The sequence below is a fragment of the Scardinius erythrophthalmus genome, assembly GCF_964197995.2.
Source record: "Scardinius erythrophthalmus genome assembly, chromosome: 22".
Classification (NCBI taxonomy): Eukaryota; Metazoa; Chordata; class Actinopteri; order Cypriniformes; family Leuciscidae; genus Scardinius; species Scardinius erythrophthalmus.
Genome location: NC_138242.1, coordinates 23,047,290 through 23,065,681, shown reverse-complemented (window position 1 = coordinate 23,065,681; position 18,392 = coordinate 23,047,290). Strand labels below are relative to the sequence as shown.

Genomic DNA, 18,392 nt, shown 5'->3' with positions numbered 1-18,392 from the left:
GATTATGTATTTTAGTAAGGCCCAATATAAATATAACTTGCTTCATATTCATTTTTTTCCTTCAATACAAAAAAATAACAGCAGCCAAACACAAATATTTTAGCAAGCTTTAGTTCTGATTTGTTGATCTGTAATGCTCACTTGTGAAGCACAGTTATTATGAAATATTAATATGTATCTTAGTAAAACCCTCTCTTATTGGTCAAGAACGCATGATGTCATAGTCCAAATCCTCCAATCAGTCTGTCTAATTCCAGGAAGTGTTGTCCAGGGTGTTAAAGCTCCGCAGATAATGGACAAATATACCTGACCAGAACAGCTGTCATAAAGATTTTTAACCATATTCACTCTCGTCGTTATTACACGAGCTACATCCAGTTTCGTGTCCATCAGCAGGTCATTTGTTGGGATCCTTTGACTGGACAGGATCATCTGAAGCGAGGAGCCGTCCTGGGCGTGTTTGCTGTAAGGTTATGCGTGGACAACAGTGCCACAACACACACACACAAGGTTAACAAGATAGAGACCACGAACATCAGAAACTAATACACTGATTGTACATTTATCATTATTATTTGGCTACATATCTGAGTATTTTTATATATGACCTGATATAAGTAGATTCTGCCTTTCTCTGTCTTGCGTGCTGTCATTGTTTTTGTTCATAGAAAGACATTCAGATACACCCGTATTGATGTCTGTAGACTAAATATGGATGAGCAATCAGCGCCAAATATTAGCTTTTACACGCCGTTTTATGTCCCATATGAGAATTCAAGTGTGTCATTGTCTTGTGATGCCGTGTCAATGTTAGCCGGTTAGCACAGGCCCCGTTAAAGGCCTCGTTATGCTATATGGATCATATGAATATCATGGGCCATTTAGTGCACTATGAAAGCCACAAATAAGCCACGTGTAAAAAGATAATCAGTAAATCAATGCTAAGGTGTCGCGAGACAAAAATGCATGTTGACTGAGTGACGTCAGGCAGTGTATCTCCGGTTCCTATTTTTATTTTTTGTTTAAATAATATATTTAAAATATAACAAATATCGTATTTTTTAAAAGATTAAGCAGACTAAAAATTATTTAATTCAATTTAAACCAGTTTTTATGTTATTTTATTATTATCATAGACCTTAGTGTGCTTTCTGTCATTAACAAAGAGTTCCATGGTATCAGAAATGATCTAATTGTGTTTTTTACCCCCCCCCCCCCCAGCTAAGATCAGTGTATTTTCTGTGCATGGCCCTTGGTGTGGGAGCACCATGAGTGGGGAGCCTGATGCCTTGGCTGTGGTGAATCAGCTGAGGGACTTAGCTGCTGACCCCCTCAACAGGCGAGTTATTGTTGAAGATCAAGGCTGCTTGCCAGGCCTCATTCTCTTCCTCGACCACCCCAACCCACAAGTCGTCTACTCGGCGCTCTTGGTAAGATCCAGTTTGAAAGAATTGTGCAGACATTCTTGCTATAGCGACCTGTAAGATGCTTTCTGCCATGTTAGTTAAGTCAGGGATCATATCAGGGTAGCTTCAATGTTATGCTATAATAATCATGAATATTTTGTATAATTTTTATATATGTTGATGTTCTCTAATAAACAGCAATGTTTTGATAGCAATGTTTCTTGGAAATCTGATGGGTGGTTTATTATAGTGTGCAGTAAGCAGTCTCTGCTAGATTCAGTTTCAGACATCCCAATATAAAGCATAATATTTTGCAATTATGATTTTAGAACTACTTTATACCTCCAGTCATTTTTAAATGTCCCAGTTGTTGATATCAAGGTTTTCATATCAGCCAATCAGATCACTCAAAGCACACCCAGCTGGCCCCATGCAGGACACATGACTGCCACCTATTTGTAACCAATGATAATAATAATAAAAAGGTTGTAATGATTGTATACATAATAACAACAATAATAATGATATTATACTGATATAATGGCTTATTGTTAATAATAATAATACATAATAATATTATTAACTCAAATAACATTTATATCAATAATAACAATCTGTAACTAATATTGTGGCTTATTATTATTGTACTCAGTGTATAATACTAATAATAATATTATTATTATGTATGTAATTTATTATTATTATTATTATTATTAAACTCAAATAAACTTGTACAAATAATAAGAATAATAATTTGTACCTAATATAGCGGTTATTTTTATTATTAGATATTATAACACTATAATTATTATAAAATATAATAACGTTTATTATTATTAAACTCAAATAGTCTGACATCAGTTTGATAAAGGCATTCATATCAACCAATCAGATCACTCCATGCTGTCTCCCTCCCAGCTGTCCGAAGACAGTCACAAGACTGCCACCTGCCGTCTAATATTGTCACAAAGCTTAGCCTAACTTCTACAGGAAGCGTTTCCTCCCTTCTTCTCTAAGACGGATAGAGAAATCTGGACATGATCCATGTTCTCCAGCATGATTTGAGAATGTTACAGAGCATCTTGTTTTTAAGTGGAAGCAAGAAAAAACCTTTGCTGACATGGTCAATTAGTTTGATTAGTGACCTAGAAATAGTGCTGAACTAGAAATATTGTCGTCATTGCGTTTTTTTTAAATCATAAAACTTTATTTCCAGGTTTGAACCCCATATTTTCCATGTTCCCTCAAAATGTTGGACCCCACTGTATATTTTACCTCCTTTTGAAGGACATCACACCTGTGAAGACATTTGGAGAATATTTGAATAACACTTTTTCACACACACACACGCAGTAACTCTGACCCGAGTAGTCCTGGTGTTGTGTTAATGGATTTGTTATCACAGCGGTGCCTGGCGGTATGCCTCTGTAATGGCCCTGTGTGACCCTTAATGGCTCTGTGTCCTTCCAGGCGGTGCGCTACCTGGCAGAATGCCACGCCAACAGGGAGAAGATGAAGGGCGAGCTGGGAATGATGCTGAGCCTGCAGAACGTCATGCAGAAGTAAGTCGCTCCCATCATTCTGCCACAAAACATGAAGGCAACATGAGCTCGCTTTGCACTTTCCGCAGAAATCCTCATCCTGCAGCTTTAGTTGAAGTGAATGTGTGAGGTGGGCAGATTTTGAGAGCACGATAAAAGGTCGTACTGTCATAAGCGGATTTGTCTGTTTTGAAACTAAATGGGAGCGATGATGCGATCTTGCTGTTTAAGTGTAATGCGAACTGTCGTGTCAAGCAACCTGATTTGGTGCACGATTGCATTTGTTTTGCTCGCCATCGGTTGATGTCCAGCAGAGGTCAGTCTAAGAGAGAAAATCATACCACCATTGACATTAAGGAGTTCATGTTCAGTGCCCATATTCAGAATATTGGTTGATCAATGTGGGTTTTCAGTTATTATACATTTACCTGACAAGAAAGGGAAATGACATCATAACTCATGGTTCAACAGTAAGGATGGCCAGTGTGAGAGCCTGTTGACATTGTAACTTGCTCTATCCAGGCCAGTGGGGCATTTTCTGTACTTCTTACACTTATCAATTATGCAGAAAAAAAAAATTTGTATCCATTGCAAACTGATGTATTTTTTTTTTTTTTGAAACTTTGAGAAAAAGGAAACCACAAATGTCTTGCAAATATATTTATGAATTTATAGCTGTCATTTAGTTACATTATAGTTGTCAACCTTTCACAAAGTTTTTTTCAAATTGAATTTGAATCAAATTGTTTGTTTTACCTTTTTGTCTATAAAAATGTAGTATTTTCTACTTTTATATTATTATTACAAGGATTTTTTTTTGAAAGAAGTCTCTTATGCTCTTTTGATCAAAAATGCTGTAAAAACAGTAATATTTTGAAATATTTTATAGATTTAATTTTTTTTAATACATTTTAAAATGTTATTTATTCCTGTGATGTCACACACACACACACACACACACACACACACACACACACACACACACACACACACACACACACACACACACACACACACACACACACACACACACATATATATATATACATACATGCATACACACACATACACACACACACACACACACACACATACAGTGAGGAAAATAAGTATTTGAACACCCTGCTATTTTGCAAGTTCTCCCACTTAGAAATCATGGAGGGGTCTGAAATTGTCATCGTAGGTGCATGTCCACTGTGAGAGACATAATCAAAAAAAAAAAAAATCCAGAAATCACAATGTATGATTTTTAAACTATTTATTTGTATGATACAGCTGCAAATAAGTATTTGAACACCTGAGAAAATCAATGTTAATATTTGGTAAAGTAGCCTTTGTTTGCAATTACAGAGGTCAAACGTTTCCTGTAGTTTTTCACCAGGTTTGCACACACTGCAGCAGGGATTTTGGCCCACTCCCAGAGGTGGGTAGAGTACCCAAAAACTGTACTCAAGTAAAAGTACAAGTACTTATAGAAATATTTACTCAAAGTAAAAGTAAAAGTAATAATCTTAATAGTTACTTGAGTAAGAGTAAAAAAGTATCCAATGAAAAAACTACTCAAGTAGTGAGTAACTAGTTACTTCGGATCATATAGGCCTATATATATATATATATATATATAGGAAGACTTCATGATGCAAAAGCCTCTGAGTGGCATCTGAAATTTTCTTCTAAAACAATCATTTGTATCAAGCTCGTATATTTAAGGTTAGTAATTTCACTTTAATGACAAATAATAGGTAGGCTACTTTTCATTGCCATTTAAGTGTGAACATAAACATACAAGCTTGATAAAAATGCTCTTTTAGAAGAAAATTTCAGATGGTACTTAGAGGCTTTTGCCTCTGAAGTCGTAGGCTATATATAAAATGATATATTTAGATTTTGTTTATTTAAATGACTATTATTATCAGCTATCTTTGCAACTAAAACAGAAGAGAGACATAAGCATTATTTCTGCCATCTGTATAGCTCGAAAATCATTGCCTGTCCTCTGGTTTGTATAATATTAACTTATACAACTACATTTGGATTATTAGAAAATTTCGAAATAAAATGAATCTGCAGTGTTGCATTCAAAGGTATTTACAGAGAAGAGTTAAAAACTCTTCACATGTGCTCGCGCTCATGACTGCTACTGAACATCTGAACACACACGAAAAAAAAAAATAAATAAATAAAAATAAAAGTACATCGACGGTTCTTCTTCTGACTGTTCTCCAAAATATAATCAAATGTATATTTCTGCAAGCATGTTTAAACTGGTTAACTGTCAACGGCAGGCAAAGGCATTCGTTTTGAAGTCGAGTTCGCACCCACTGCGCAACAATACACACAAACTACCGCGGGATGGCGGGTGTTCATTAACTGTGAACAATGGTAGCTTTATTTAATGTAAATTAATTTATATGTCCAAAAACGGGTAATGTCATACTTTCTAGTATCGTGGCGTAGTAATCTGTTTGGTTGTAAAATGTATTACCTGAGTGAAATGAAATCGAATATATCGTCCTGTGGAATCATTCATTCACAGACAGCTTACGAAGATGTTCAACTAATAAAGATCTTCATCGCTGGCAAAAAGTTGATGCATTTGAAGATTTGCTCTCACTTGACTGTAGCTAGTAGCTACTGTAGGTCCACTGCCACTTCATCTAACGCTCTTGATGTGCTTAAATCGTTTTGTTACGACTCCGAGTCGAGTGTGAATTGAAAGGGCTTCAGATGATTCAGTGCGTGCAGGAACTGAACAGATCATTCAAACTGATTCGCGAACCGATTTAGACAGATCTGCCAACTTGTTTGATGAAGTCTTTGAACAGAATCGACTCAAAAGAGTCATTCATTTGTGAATTGAGCATCGCTCATGCCCAGAAAAAAGATACAGCGCGCTTGGAATAAACTACGCATTTAACAACACATATTGCATTAAAATAAAGTAACGAGAGGAACTTCGCCCAATGTAACGAAGTAAAAGTACAGTTTTTTCATTAGAAATGTACTCGAGTAAAAGTAATAAGTACCCACATTCAAATCTACTCTTAAAAGTACAATTTTTCTAAAAAAGTACTCAAGTAAATGTAACGAAGTAAATGTACTTCGTTACTACCCACCTCTGCCCACTCCTCCACACAGATCTTCTCTAGATCAGTCAGGTTTCTGGGCTGTCGCTGAGAAACACGGAGTTTGAGCTCCCTCCAAAGATTCTCTATTGGGTTTAGGTCTGGAGACTGGCTAGGCCACGCCAGAACCTTGATATGCTTCTTACAGAGCCACTCCTTGGTTATCCTGGCTGTGTGCTTTGGGTCATTGTCATGTTGGAAGACCCAGCCTCGACCCATCTTCAATGCTCTAACTGAGGGAAGGAGATTGTTCCCCAAAATCTCACAATACATGGCCCCGGTCATCCTCTCCTTAATACAGTGCAGTCGCCCTGTCCCATGTGCAGAAAAACACCCCCAAAGCATGATGCTTCCACCCCCATGCTTCACAGTAGGGATGGTGTTCTTGGGATGGTACTCATCATTCTTCTTCCTCCAAACACGTTTAGTGGAATTTTGACCAAAAAGTTCTGTTTTGGTCTCATCTGACCACATGACTTTCTCCCATGACTCCTCTGGATCATCCAAATGGTCATTGGCAAACTTAAGACGGGCCTTGACATGTGCTGGTTTAAGCAGGGGAACCTTCCGTGCCATGCATGATTTCAAACCATGACGTCTTAGTGTATTACCAACAGTAACCTTTGAAACGGTGGTCCCAGCTCTTTTCAGGTCATTGACCAGCTCCTCCCGTGTAGTTCTGGGCTGATTTCTCACCTTTCTTAGGATCATTGAGACCCCACGAGGTGAGATCTTGCATGGAGCCCCAGTCCGAGGGAGATTGACAGTCATGTTTAGCTTCTTCCATTTTCTAATGATTGCTCCAACAGTGGACCTTTTTTCACCAAGCTGTTTGGCAATTTCCCCGTAGCCCTTTCCAGCCTTGTGGAGGTGTACAATTTTGTCTCTAGTGTCTTTGGACAGCTCTTTGGTCTTGGCCATGTTAGTAGTTGGATTCTTACTGATTGTATGGGGTGGACAGGTGTCTTTATGCAGCTAACGACCTCAAACAGGTGCATCTAATTTAGGATAATAAATGGAGTGGAGGTGGACATTTTAAAGGCAGACTAACAGGTCTTTGAGGGTCAGAATTCTAGCTGATAGACAAGTGTTCAAATACTTATTTGCAGCTGTATCATACAAATAAATAGTTAAAAAATCATATATTGTGATTTCTGTTTTTTTTTTTTTGATTATGTCTCTCACAGTGGACATGCACCTACGATGACAATTTCAGACCCCTCCATGATTTCCAAGTGGGAGAACTTGCAAAATAGCAGGGTGTTCAAATACTTATTTTCCTCACTGTATATTATATGTGATGTGATAGGGCCAGTGAAAAATCTGATCTAGTACAGGAAAAAAATCCATACTGTTGAGCCTTTGTTAGATTATGCATGAGAAAACAGGGTTTCTTTTACTCAGGGTTTCTTTTACCTTATATGTCAAACAATACTAATGTAGATGCCAGCTAATGCTTTAAATATTCACACAACTGCATGTTTTTTACACCCCAAAGCTAACTATAGAGGCGCAATATCCAAGTATATGTATATATTCATTGCAGTTCGGGCTTATTTCGAGTGCGAAAGTCTGCAGGCTTTTAGACGGCGAGTGCCTTCTGTTTACATGGAGCCACACAGACAGAAGTGCCGATGGTTGGCAGAGAGCTGCCTATCCTTCTCTCAGGGCGACTCCCTGCCCGCCCCCTTCCATTCACCAGTCACTTCAGTTAGCACAGATGCCATCAAGGAGTGCCCTGCAGTTCCACAAGCTGCCCGTCACTATTTCCGGCACAACGACTTTGGGTAGAGGTTGTGTATCGCCCCAGTCTGTGAAATTCTATGGCTAGAGGAAGTGAAGAAATCCTTCATCACCCCTGATGAGACGACAGAGCTCAGAACTAAGCTATGCTAATGCTTGTATTTGTTTTTATGAGGAACTTTCAGTGTTTTCAGACTTTTTTTTTGTAATTTCCAAGACCTATATGCGAATGTGCTGTTATTGGCTGCAGAAGTTGCTTTTGACGGAGGAAATAGATGCCGTCAGCATTCCCTCAGGTGAACATGGGAAGCTTGGAGGTCTGGCAGCTCAGATATGCCAGTGAGCAGATGCCCGTTCCTGTAACTCTGCATGAATGATGGCAGAGTTGCATCTCCCCCATTAGCGCCTGTAGGGCAAATCAAGATTCTGATGTCATGCCTGATCTAAAATGATGTCAATGAACTGCTGTTTTTTTTAACCTCATTAAACGAACAGGTCACTTGACTATAGTTAGCCACCAAGAAACAGACTGGCTAAATAGAAAATGTTAATAACTTTCCATTTGTTTTTATTCTTGTTCTGTATTTAAGGCCTTTTTGTGCCCCAATCCATAGGGGAGATGGGGGTAAGATGCACCAAGGGTGCAGTGTGCATAATTTTTGTGACGGTATATTTAGCATGGGGCAATCATCTAAAACTGCCTATGGATGAGAGATGCACATTAGGCATTTTTATTAACCATTTATTCTAAAAAATGTAAAACTAAATATTCTGAATATTAAAGTTTTATGTATGCTTTAAAAATTCCACTGCACAATAAGACTATTATAATATAAGAGTAATACAAATAGTATTATTGTAGTTTTATTATTTTTGCATAAACATTTTTTTCCAGATTTTATTTGAAATGTAACTCGTTCACATATCGTTCACGCTGTTTGTGTCATAATACCTATCTTTTCTTTATCATTATTATTATTATTATGTAATATTTTTTTATTTGTTTCTCTGACCTTGTTATAGACAATTTCAGTTGATGACAGACATCCTTTTATCCTATTATTTTTACTTTAATTTCTTCTTGCCCTAATAGGCATATTTTCAGCTTGTCCCACTCCCTATTATTATTAATTTTATTTTATAAATTTTTTATTTTATTTTATGTTCTGTTTAGGCTTTTCATGCTATGATGCATCAATCTCTTAATTTTCAAGTGTACTTTACATTCGATATGCTATTATACTTAGTTGTGATATTAAACCGTACGGAATGCTCTAGATGAATCACAGTGTTGTTTCAGTATTAAAGGTTAGTTGGTTCAAGCTCTTTTCTGTATCCCTCATGTGTGCAGATTACCCCCCGCACAGATCTGTGTCGTGTCCCCTTGTCTGCCGGAGTGGTGACCTTTTCAAATATCAGCACCGACAAGCGCTGAATTGTACAATACATGCTCTTTTAAAAAGACTAGACTGCTCAATTATTTCTTTGTTCATCGAAAGTGGCCATTATTTTTAGTGTTCATCTGTTGTCATAATGGAAAATCCTACAGTGAACTGTGATGTGTTGGTCTAGGGGCACGTCGCCAGGCGAGACGAAGCTGCTAGCCTCTGAGATCTACGAGATCCTGCAGAACTCCAGCAGTGCGGAGGCCGAACAGGCGGGAGCGTCCGCCTCGTGCCGAAGAAAAGCTCAGTTTTTCCTGGGCGCCACGAACAAACGGGCCAAAACGGTGGTGCTTCAGATCGACGGACTTGATGATTCGGTAACTGCAATCAAACAACTTGCACTGTAACCCGTTTAATCGCAGCGTATGGAGATTCAGATATTTGCACAGTTTGACACACTGTATCTGTTTCTGTCAGACTCGGAGGAGTCTTTGTGAAGAGGCACTGCTAAAGATCAAAGGAGTCATCAGCTTTACCTTCCAAATGGCTGTGAAGAGATGCGTGGTGAGGATCCGTTCGGACCTGAAGGCCGAGGTGAGATCACAATCTAGCAGAAACAACATGACTATTTAAGAATGCCTGTGAAAAATGAAACTAGTGTTGTCTTGATTGAGTATATTGTTTGCTTTTATTCAAATAAAAAATTGGTTAGATGTCTTGTATTTTTAATGAGTTTTAATAAAGTAAAAAAACATTAATATTTAACTACATGTACACTACTGTTCAATTTTGGGACATAATCTTTTTTTATATTTTCTCTTATTTAGTAAGGGACAGTAACGACTTTTATAATTTTACAAAAAATTAATTTAGTTCATTTAAACTATTATTCATCAAAGAATCCTGAAAAAAAATTACGGTCTTCACAAAATATTAAGCAGCACAACTGTTTTAATAATTAAAGGAACACTCCACCGTTTTTTGAAATAGGGCTTATTCACCTTCTTTCCTACATTTAGATAGGTGGGCAAATGCATTTTTGTCTCATGCATTGTTTTAGTTTGACAGGGTCGGCGCTAGCTTAGCTTAGCATTAGCTTAGCATAATGAATGGAATCCTTTGTTTCCAGCTAGCATGTCCTGAGTAAAAGTGATGGAAAAAATAAAAAAACCCCACCTAATTACTTCTTGTGGCCTGCGTATTCACAACAAGTACAAATAGCGATGCAGATTAACACTAGGCGATTTCCTAGGCAGATATAGTAAGGACTATATTAGGGAGAAGCACAGGCGAAGCACTGCTACTTGGGCGTGATATCTCTGCGCCCAAGTAGCAGTGCTTCGCCTGTGCTTCCCCCTAATATAGTCCCAAGTTAATATCTGCATAGGAAATCGCCTAGTGTTAATCTGCATCGCTATTTGTACTTGTTGTGAATACACAGGCCACATGAAGTAATTAGGTGGGTTTTTTTTTTTTTTATATCACTTTTACTCAGGACATGCTAGCTGGCAACAAAGGATTCCATTCATTATGCTAAGCTAAGCTAGCGCCGACCCTGTCAAACTAAAACAATGCATGCACTGAGACAAAAATACATTTGCCCACCTATCTAAATGTAGGAAAGAAGGTGAATAAGCCCTATTTCAAAAAACGGTGGAGTGTTCCTTTAATGGTAAGAAGAAATGTTTCTTGAGCACCAAATCAGCTTATTAGAATGATTTCTGAAGGATCATGTGACACTGTGATGCCATCACAGAAATAAATTACATTTTAAAATATATATTCATTTTAAATAATATATTTAAATAGAAAGGGTATTTAAAATGATAATATTTCACAATATGACTGTTTTTACTGTATATCACATAACAAATAAATGCAGCCTTGGTGAGCATAAGTGACTTTTCAAAAATATGTATATTTTAATACATTTAAGATGCCAGGTTGGGACGTCTGTGAACAATTTTGACTGGTGATGTAAAGAATAATAAATCAACTGAACCAAAGGAAATGATTCTGAAGAAACAAATCACTCTTTATGGATCAGAGATGCTGTTATAAAACCCATTTTAGCATTCTAATGCATTTATTTTCATTCCCCAGGCCTTGGGAACTGCTATAGCTTCAACCAAAGTCATGAAGGCACAGCAGGTAATGAGGGGGGAAGACGGATCGGAGGTGAGTAAATCAAACAAACACATCTAAAAATGGATAGTTGAACCAAATATGAGTATCTTCATGTCACTTTTTGGGGCTAGACAGCCTCCGTTATTATATACTTTCCTTTTTCTGGAAGAAAAAAAAATTATCTTGAAAATTGATCTCCTTATGCACTCCATGTAAAATCAAATTAGTTTCAAAGACATGAGAGAGTAAATATAACAGTGTTGAGGTTAGGATGAGCTATCCCTTTCTCAAGCTGCGTTAAGTTTTGTTGACTACCTCTACCTGAGGATGTTAGCCGACGCTGTCGTGGCTGTGTCTGTCCTCAAAACCGTGAGAAAGCAGAGGGTAACGCAGTTTGTCATGTGGAGCTGGTGCTGTCTATCTATTCCTCCCCTTCAGAAGTGTTACTCATTTTCCCCTCATCACATGATCACTCAGGATGTCCCTCTCCCCCTGAAACCTTGCGTCAGAGGGCCCTGGAGACACACACACACAGACACACTCTTGCATGCAGTGTGTGGTCATTAAAGAAAGATGTGTCCTCTCTGGTTGAATTGGAAGGGCGATCTCTACCTGCAGCGGCACAGTCATGACCTCCGGTGGCGGTCTGGAACACTGCTTTACCACACACTTCCTTTAACAACCAGCAGGTGGCGCAGTTGATTGAGATATCGACTTGTTGATCAAACTTTTTCTGCTTGAACAGGCACAAAGAGAAAGCTAAATAGTAATTAGGGCTAGAGTGATACAACTAAAAATAAAATGTCTTAACCTTTTGAACCTTATGATGATATTTGAGCTGTATTTTTAAATAATGGTAATAATTTTGACCAAACAGCCATTCTTTAGTAGATTAAAAATGTTAAAGACCCCCTGTGGTGAAAAAGTCAAGCTTTTAATGTTGTTTATATGTTTGTGGTGTTTTTAATATGATTTACGGCTAACCATGTGCAAATCCATACGGCATTTCTCCTTAAAACTGCAGTGAAAAAAAAACATCGCCCGTGTTCTCTACCTCACAAATATGTTGTAAACAATTCCGTCATGAGGGGGGCGGGCTTTAGCATATCATTAAGTGTTGCAGCAGGGGTCTCAAGAGAAGCCAGGTTATCCTGGTATATTTTTCTGTTGATTTGAACAATTGTGTACATTTAGCAATATAGCTATACTGTTCGGGTGAATTTATCTTATGATGTTATGATGAACTATGCCTTTCTCCACTGACGTTCTCAGTTGCTCAAAGTGTTTCTAAGGAATACTGATTGTTTGAAGGCAGCTGACTGACTCTGAGATGGTGAACGTGAACATGCTTTGTGTAATATTAGCAACACATTATTAGCTATTTGATAACGTAGTCAAGAAAAAGGCTATCCATAATTATTACCGTTATGTGTCCGACGTGTTAGAGAGCGATACATATAACGCATTACCATTCTGATACATCGACTTGTATATGTGGCTGTTTAATTTACTCTTCCACTTCTTCTGAATCAGTTTCTGGTTCAAACATATATGGCTGAAATGAACCAGTATTTCCACTTGCCATTATGCAGGGTTTACTACAGTAAAGTTGAGCGAGTGGATCTCTGAGCTGGTGTGAGTGAGTGGAGGCGGGGACTAATTTGATTATTCATGGCTCTGTGTATATTAAATGAGTCATTGTTCCCATCATTCTCTTTTCCCTCTCATCCAGATTGTAATCCCATTCCAAGAGGACTCTGATGTGGTGGTCGAGCAGAACGTGAATTTGCCGGATTATCTGCCTGAGGACGAGAGCCCGTCTCAGGAGCAGCACAAGGCTGTGACGCGCCTGGGCTCGGTGCAAGATGGTGTGACCTGGCTGAGCACGGCAGCCAACTTCCTGTCCCGCTCATTTTACTGGTGACCCGACGACTCCCCGCATGCGCCTCCTCTTTACAGCCTGCAGACTGCCGAGCGCATCTCGCAATAAACTTATAACCGTGTTCCAACTTTATAAAAACACCATGACAGGCAGCTGTAAATGGTACGCGATCCAACCTGCTCCCGAAACTCACGTTAACGCTGCATACGCACCCCACGAGACACTAAAACCTGAGAGCAACCGGGAGAAGTTCACAGAAAGAGTTTTGTGTGTATCTGCTCTCTCTTACTCACTTTTTTTAATTTTTTTTATTTTCTTTCTTTTTTTTGGTTGGGAGAAGGTTTTCGAACGATTCGCCCCAGATCCTCCTTGCGGGTTCGTGTCTGTTGAGACTAAACAACGGCCCGGGGGTTTCGCTGGGTGGGTCGTACCTTGAGGTTTTCTACATTTCTATGAATTTGGGTGTTTTCTGATGTGTTCTAACCCTTCATCTCAGCCTTCTTGTACATTTTAAACAACTGCTTTTTTTTTCAATTATTTAATAATCCTAATGTTATTATTCATCAGCACTTTTCAAAGCATGCTGTATTTTTGATGCCTTTTTTCGAACCCCTTTCCTTCTGTGTGTGCCTCTACTACGTAGCTTGTTGATGTGATTCATTTTCACGGTTTTAAATCCTCTTTATTTGCTTCGGCTGAACTTTAAAGCCTTCTCAAGACGATTTTTTTTTATTCTTTTTTAGGTTTGAATTTGAAATGCGTAGTGATGGTTCCTGATTTCACATGATACATCATTAAAACACCAGCACTGGTTGGTGTGCAGTAATAATAATTAACGGTTTAATGTCTCCTGTAAAGGGAAGTCACCACGAAATGGCTGTTGCTGTGTGTGTAATACTAACCTTTTTTTTGTGTGTGTGTTTTTTGTTACAGCATGTGCCAAACACCAGATAACCTTTGTTACACTGCTAAAATATGTTGTGACCCTTTAGGAACTGATATTATAAGGTTGTCTTTTTCTTTTCTTTTCTTTTTTTACCTTTGAGAGTCAATACAGTTTTCCATTATGCCATACTGACCATTTATAAATGTTTTTTTTTTTTATCTTTTTTCTGTGTATTCCTAAATGGGTAACCATAAATTCAGGGCCTTTCATACACATGATCATTTCAGTGTGGGTTCTCCCGCTAGCCAAATGCATGATCCGGTCATATCTGACGGGACATGTGCCTGTCACCTCTGCATGACCATCACCCCTCGCCCCTTTCTCTGAGATCTCCCTGACCCATGGTGTCTTTTAACAGTTTAGACGATCGACTGACCTCACGTATCGCATTTAGGATGCGTGTACATTCTCCCGCAACTGATGTTCTCTTGTACGTCACCATTGCATTCAGTATAGAGTGTTTCCAAAAGGACACGTGCATCGATATCAAAACGAGTCTACACGAACCAATACATGCCCTTTTCTAAATGTAACTAGTTCTATTGAAATCGATTTCATTTTTCACCTTATCATGCTGGAAAACTTTAGTTGTTGTGAAGCATCAGTGTTTGTATTTTTTCCTAATTTGACAATTTAATCAGCAGTGCTTTAAGCAGAGACTTTTTATTTGAACTCACATCATGTCTATTCACATTAAGGATTTGTTATTTGTGTGTACAGCATTGAATCTCCATACAGTGGCGTGCTTCAGTTGGGTGCAAGATGAGAGAGAGGCCATCAGTGTTATATTTATGAACAAAGTCCAAATTGAAATGAGGTTTGCATTTTCTGTACTTTTATTTCCCTCCTCTTGTACTGTACATCATCATCCTTCCTTGAAGCGTTTTAAGCTACTGTTCACTGTTACTCCTGGAACGCAGAACCAGAGCCCATGGCAGACGGTAGATTTTAGTCGCTTCTCATGTACAGGGCATATTCGCTGTTATATACAAAGAGTTTTAGAACACACAGTTCTTGACTGTTCACAGTAATGACAAGGATTATTAAATAGATAAAATAAATTTGCTTTGTTGTGTTTTGTTTTCACTGTAAATTGCATTTCATTAGGTTTGGTGACACCAATTTATTACTATCAACTTGTTTTTTGATTAAAGCTGGATGCTCACGGACACCAAGAAGCAGCGCCTGAGAATCTGATCTTACCGTGAATTCCTACTATGGCTTTAAAGGTTTCAAATGTTGATTATCAAAGCAAATAATTTTGACTCATGCCTCAGTTTGTAGAAACAAATTGCTTTTACAGTAATGGGGCAAGGCATTTTAGAAATGTGTATTTTTCATATAGGGCCTATTGCTTATATTGGTGTGTGTGAAATTTGAAAAGTGAAAAATAAGGTTTCGTTTCAATAAGTCTGTTTATAACTCATTGTCTGTTCAATCGAACAGTTTAAACTACCATTCATAAGTTTGTGGTCTGTCATAAGTCTCATATGCTCACCAAGGCTGCATTCATTCAGTCAAAAATACAGTATTATGGTGAAATATTGCCATTTAAAAATAATTTTTCCATTTTGTTTTAAAATGTCATTTATTCCTGTGATCAAAGCTGTATTTTGATCATTATCACAGTCCTCAGTGTCACATGATCCTTCAGAAATCATTCTAATATTCTGATTTTGTGCTCAAGAAATATTTCAGTTGTGCTGCATCATCCTCCATGCTTAATATTTTGTGAAGACCTTCATCTTTCATCGTTATCTGTCATCATTTACTCACAAAAGAAGATCTTTAAAAGAATGCTGGGTAATCGAACAGTTGTCGACGGTTGCCTTTGACTTCCATAGTAGGAAAACATATACTATGGAAGTCAATGTGTGCTGTTGACTGTTTGGTTACCAACATTCTTTAAAAAATCTTATTTTGTGTTCAAGAGAAGAAAGAAACTCATACAGGTTTGGAACAACATGAGGGTGAGTAAGTGATGACAGAAATTTGGTTAAACTATCCCTTTAATAAATCCTTTCTAGTATTAATTTCTCTATGGCCTGCAGTAGAAGAAGAGAAAGAGAGCGGAGGGCAGGAAATCTGTTTTGTTCATGATGGTTGGTGTAAAGAGCCATAACGGACACCCACCTCCTCCAGCCCTGCATGGATAGCAGAGACATGGTCAGCTAGGATTCTGTACATGGTGTTAGATCACTGAGCTTTAATAAGGAAATCAACTAGTACTAGTCCAATTGTAGATTCGTTGAAACGAGTGTAGCAGCATATCAGGGTTGTGTTTAGGGAGATATCAGGGCAAAGTCTGCTTTGCTCTTCCAACAGGCCTTGCAGAGAGAAAGCCGCAAGAAACCTCATCAATCATCACCATGCACCTTTTCCAACATACAGTGCACACCTTCATCTCTGAAAGACCCCTATGGCACTATCGTGATGTGAAGTGGGTCAGCTACTGCAACTGGGCCACAGGCCTAGAAAACATGCATATGGCTACCATACTGTGCTCGTATGGCAGGTTTAGCTGGGGGTAATTGTGTCAGTACTATAGGCTTTCAAAAGCCAGAGCTATGCAGTGAGACCTCCAAGCCTCTGGTGAAATGTCTGACACTTTTATTACAGTAAATGTGTCAGTCCTGACACTAGGAGGCGCTGGTTTGCTATGATTTTCATTCAGTGAAGTGCTGCTTCCTAACTAAATGATCACAGTTAAGGACAAAGTGCATGTTTTACCTTGTCAAGTGCTTAAGTGTTTGATGACAGCTTTATGAGGGCCGTGTGCAAGTTTTTATCGAGACTAAGGTCCATTCTTTACATGTCGACTCCTTCCCACCTTATGAATTTCCTGTCATTGTTTGTGACCAACAACCCTAAAAGATCCTGTTTCACTTTATTTTGATGGTCCCTTTAACACATTCTGTTGACTATAAGTAATGTAACGTTGCACCTACATGTCTACTAACTCTCATTATTAGTAGACTGGTAGAGTTAGGGTTAAAATAAGTTGACATACTTGCAAAGTTACTTATAGTCAGTAGAATGTCTGTTGGAGGACCATCACAATGAAGAGTTAGCAGATATTAAGCAGACAGTCTACTAATACTCTACTGAGATTTAGTTGACTTGAAGTTGTAAAGTTACTTATAGTCAACAGAATTTTCAAAAGGGACTATCAAAATAAAGTGTTACCAAAGATCCTAATGGGACAAATCAAATAAGATCCTGGTCTGTAAAAAGTGCTTTTCAGGAAACCTAAAAAAATTGCTCACATGGTAACATTATTCTATGGTATGGACTACAATAATATTCTAGTCAAAAATGTTATGTAATGTGACTAAAGCATCCTGGCAAATGAAATATATAAAAAAAAATAAAAAAATATTGAGGAATATTTTAGTTACTTTTTTAGTCAATATATATAATACAATACAATATATTATACTATTTAGTCCATATAAGTCCCACTTACACAATCATTTTATGAAAATTTTAGTTTTTAGTAGGATCTTTGGAGATTTTTAAAAAATCCAAAAGTACAAATTATGAGAGAAATTCCATTATGTCAAACCTGTACATTATTTAAAATATTTTAGAACTATTAAATACTTTAAAACTTTTCAAAATTATTTTTAAAAATGTATATAATATGATATATGAGCTTTGATACAATTTCAGCTGTTGGCAGTTACAAAGGTAAACAGGAAGTGCCACGTTTTCAGCAACCTAAGGTACATATTGTCATTCCAACAATATGAGTTTATCATATTCACTTTAATGTCTAACTTATGAGTTAGCAAACATGACACAATAGGCCCATTTCATGCTTTATTGCTTTATTTGATGTTAAATAGGTCTCAACGGTTGGGAGAGTAAATTGAGGCACTTTCGGATTTGTTGTTTTTAAAATGATACACATGGCTAAATGTCATTCCATTCCAAAAATATTAATGGAAGAATAACACAATGACACATCATTAAGTGTCCCGCTTACATTCATAAATTCACTGAACTTGGTTTAAAAAATACAATCCTGATTGAAAACAACCTATAGAAAAGCTCTCTATTGTCATGCAATGTACAGTGTATGCACATTTAAATAACTGAAGTTTTTCATTGTTTCACATTTGACTGAAAAACAAACTGTCATTAAGACCTTTAAACTCACCTTGAAGACAAATACGGTGATGCTATGAACTCCACTAAAACATGTTTTAATTTATTGAGTATTAAAGATGCATCT

The 18,392-nt window shown here is 37.6% G+C and overlaps 1 protein-coding gene across 1 annotated transcript; it reads left to right on the top strand.

The window, feature by feature from the left end:
* Window positions 1-232: 232 nt before the first annotated feature.
* armc1 (armadillo repeat containing 1) lies at window positions 233-15,231 on the top strand. Its single transcript, XM_081352309.1, has 7 exons — window positions 233-465; window positions 1,222-1,430; window positions 2,877-2,968; window positions 9,388-9,577; window positions 9,678-9,794; window positions 11,304-11,378; window positions 13,060-15,231. Exons 2-7 carry the CDS (start codon window positions 1,269-1,271, stop codon window positions 13,249-13,251), a joined length of 828 nt encoding a protein of 275 aa, XP_081208435.1. The 5' UTR covers window positions 233-465; window positions 1,222-1,268; the 3' UTR covers window positions 13,252-15,231.
* The last annotated feature ends 3,161 nt before the right edge of the window (window positions 15,232-18,392 follow it).

Excerpts from the sequence above, each read along its gene's own strand:
- armc1 (XM_081352309.1), top strand. The coding sequence starts at position 1,269 with ATGAGTGGGGAGCCTGATGCCTTGGCTGTGGTGAATCAGCTGAGGGAC. Across the intron at positions 2,969-9,387 it reads CTGCAGAACGTCATGCAGAA|GGGCACGTCGCCAGGCGAGA; the intron begins GTAAGTCGCTCC and ends GTGTTGGTCTAG. Across the intron at positions 11,379-13,059 it reads GGGGGGAAGACGGATCGGAG|ATTGTAATCCCATTCCAAGA; the intron begins GTGAGTAAATCA and ends CCTCTCATCCAG.